Source organism: Aegilops tauschii, chromosome 4 (assembly GCF_002575655.3).
Source record: "Aegilops tauschii subsp. strangulata cultivar AL8/78 chromosome 4, Aet v6.0, whole genome shotgun sequence".
NCBI classification, from domain to species: Eukaryota; Viridiplantae; Streptophyta; class Magnoliopsida; order Poales; family Poaceae; genus Aegilops; species Aegilops tauschii.
This window is the reverse complement of record NC_053038.3, coordinates 492,070,348-492,073,064: the sequence shown is the minus strand read 5'-3', so window position 1 is coordinate 492,073,064 and position 2,717 is coordinate 492,070,348. Positions and strand designations below refer to the sequence as shown.

The window sequence follows — 2,717 nt, the reverse complement described above, 5'->3', positions numbered from 1 at the left end:
CGTGTACTGAACCTAGGAGGAGACCTTGTGTGAGTGTGGAATGTTTCGAGATTTTGCTGTGGAAGAGAGGAAGGAAGAGAGTGGTGGAGGTGGGAGAGATGGAAATGATGGAACCGTCTGTAATCTTCGACGGTCTGATTTTAGTATCAAGATTCGTGTCGCCTGGCTTTTTTTTGTTCGCTATAGCATCTTAATAGACGTGTGAGGCACGGAACACCAGGCTCTACAGGCACCGACGTTGGAATTTTAGAGGCACTGGTATCAACTCTGTGGATGCACAAATGTGTGGTGGCAGGGGCATGCATCTGAAGACATACTCAGAGAGTCACGGTTGTGAAGTCTTTAGAGTTACGAGCGTGTGTCGCCACGGGCACGTGAGAGTGATGCGTCAGGAAGTTTGGTAGTAGAGGCATTTGTGCGAATAGTACACAAAGAGTATCGGTTGTGGGTCCACATGTGTGAAGTCTGTGCAACATTGGTCGTGTGGTAGTAGCGGCGTGCGTCGGGAAAGGTGCGAGCAATAACATTTGTTACGTGCTTAATCGGACGATTTGACGGTTGCTTTTTCCCGGCAACCGCGAGCACTGCCACTCGGCGGTTGCCTCGACGCACAGCAACGACGAGCGCATGTCTTCCGCCCTCACTACCACGACGAGGCCGCCTCCAACCGCCTCCTCCACGACCCATACCTTGGCACAAAAGGGTAACTGCGCTTCCAAGCCGCTCAATTCTGAAAACACTATTGCCGTTCCATCTCAACTAGCATCTCCTCACAATCTCTGTGTCAAGGCGGCCATCGCTGGAGGAGCGTAATGGCGGAGGAACCATCTGCCAAGCGTCCCCGTGGTGAGACGTCCGACCAGAGCACAGAGGTCGACGATGTTCAGGTCCCCGGTCAGAAGCACGACTACAAAGTGCACCTCAAGGAGGTTGACATCCACGGCAAGGAAAAGCTGGATGTCGTATGCACCAGCAATCCTGAGGAAGCCGACAAGATGATCAGCAGGATCCTGAAGAGGGTCTGCGGCTTGTACCCTCAGTACATCGGCGTTGATGTCGAGTATACCAGGGAGGACGAACCTCCGCGGAGGGCAGCAGTTCTACAGTTATGCGTGGAGGAACTCTGTTTGGTATATCACATCACCGCGGCAACAAAATGGTGAACCATCCTACAGTTTCAACCTCTCCATGCTTCTGTTTAATTAGCTTTTCACCCTGAAATTTGATTAAATTGGTTTATTGACTTGATGTATCAGTGAAGTTTCTGAAGTAGATGCAGCAGAATAGATTTTGAACTTGACTCACCAGATCAGTTTATGTATTTGATGCACTAGATTAATTTATGGATTTGATGTACGAGATTATTTTCTGAACTTGATGTTCTAGCGTACTTTTTGTTCTAGTGTATTTTCTATATTTCATGTTCTAGTGTAGTTCAGTTTCTTGAATTGATGTGTTAACGTGGCTAAGAAGTAGATAGGTAATTGATTCAAGTGTAAATACTAAAAATAAAAATAACATGCTGTGCTTGTATTTTATTTCTGAACTCTGCATAGCAGTTTCTGAAATTTTTTCGTCCATGAATTATACGTACTATATAAGCATGTACTTGATCGATACTTGATGGATCCACCTTAAATGTGTCATCCCCCTGCAGGCCCAAGAGTCTGCGCCCGTTCCTGAAGGAGGATAGATTCTACACCTTTGTCGGCTTCAGTATTGAAGGTGACAAAGAGATGCTGCGAAGTTCTGGTTTGGAGATCAACCCCGACAAGTACATCGACATCCAGCGCAAATGGAGAGTTCCTTTCAAGGGAAGAAAGAGGTACCACTCTTTGGCTGATGTTGTAGGGAGCATGATCCACCCATTCTACAAACAGATGAAGGATAAGATTGATAGGGTTGAAGACCATAAACTATGGGGGATCAGCCCACTGCCAAATTACCTCATTGAGTATGCAGCGATAGATGCGTACGCCACCTACGAGTCGTGGAAGAGAATTGAAAACATCAGAGAAGGTCTGGAGAGTGCAAAAGAGGCAGAGAAGAATTATGGCGATCCTTACTACGGATACTAGTGATGACGAAAACATAGAAAACTGATCATGGAGTTGCTTGTGTTTATGCTTGTCCTTTCTATTTTATCAGGTTCGTAGTTTACTTCTGTTAGAACGAAGCCGTTTCTAATGTCATCTGTATCAGGTTAAACAAGTTTCCTTATGTCAAGTTGTAGTTTGTTTATGTGATTGAGCAAGTTATTTAGCTTTCTAAGTACTATGTTTATTCAGCAATCATGTGATTTTGAAGTAGTAATGTTGCTTTTTACTCTAAAAACAACAAAATGCAAAGCACTCTTTTTGCGTTGAGTACAGTTTAGTTGTGCACACAAGCGCGACTTCTTGAGGAGTGGAAGGAGTGGTATGGGTCGGAATACGCAGTTAGAGAGGCACATGTTTGCAGTCTCTAGAGTCACCGGCGTGTGTTACTACAGGGGCCAGAGGCACGTGGACGGAGTAGCAGAGTTGAGCTCCGAATACATAGTTACAGGGTCACGGTTTGGAAGTGTGCAGAGTCAAGGTTGTGCGACATCATGGGGCATGTAAGAGTCATGGCAAGTGTCATGTGAGAGAGGCACCTGGATCCAGGTACGCAAGGCACGGGATTGCAACTTCTTGGTGCACGGGTATCAACGTTGTGGGTGCACAATAGTGTGGTCT

At 46.1% G+C, this 2,717-nt stretch overlaps 1 protein-coding gene across 1 annotated transcript; it reads left to right on the top strand.

Annotated features, from left to right (window-relative positions):
• Positions 1–812: 812 nt before the first annotated feature.
• Positions 813–2,078, top strand: LOC141021996 (uncharacterized). The gene is made up of 2 exons (XM_073497866.1): positions 813–1,060; positions 1,658–2,078. The coding sequence occupies exons 1-2, from the start codon at positions 813–815 to the stop codon at positions 2,076–2,078; spliced, it is 669 nt and encodes a 222-aa protein (XP_073353967.1).
• The last annotated feature ends 639 nt before the right edge of the window (positions 2,079–2,717 follow it).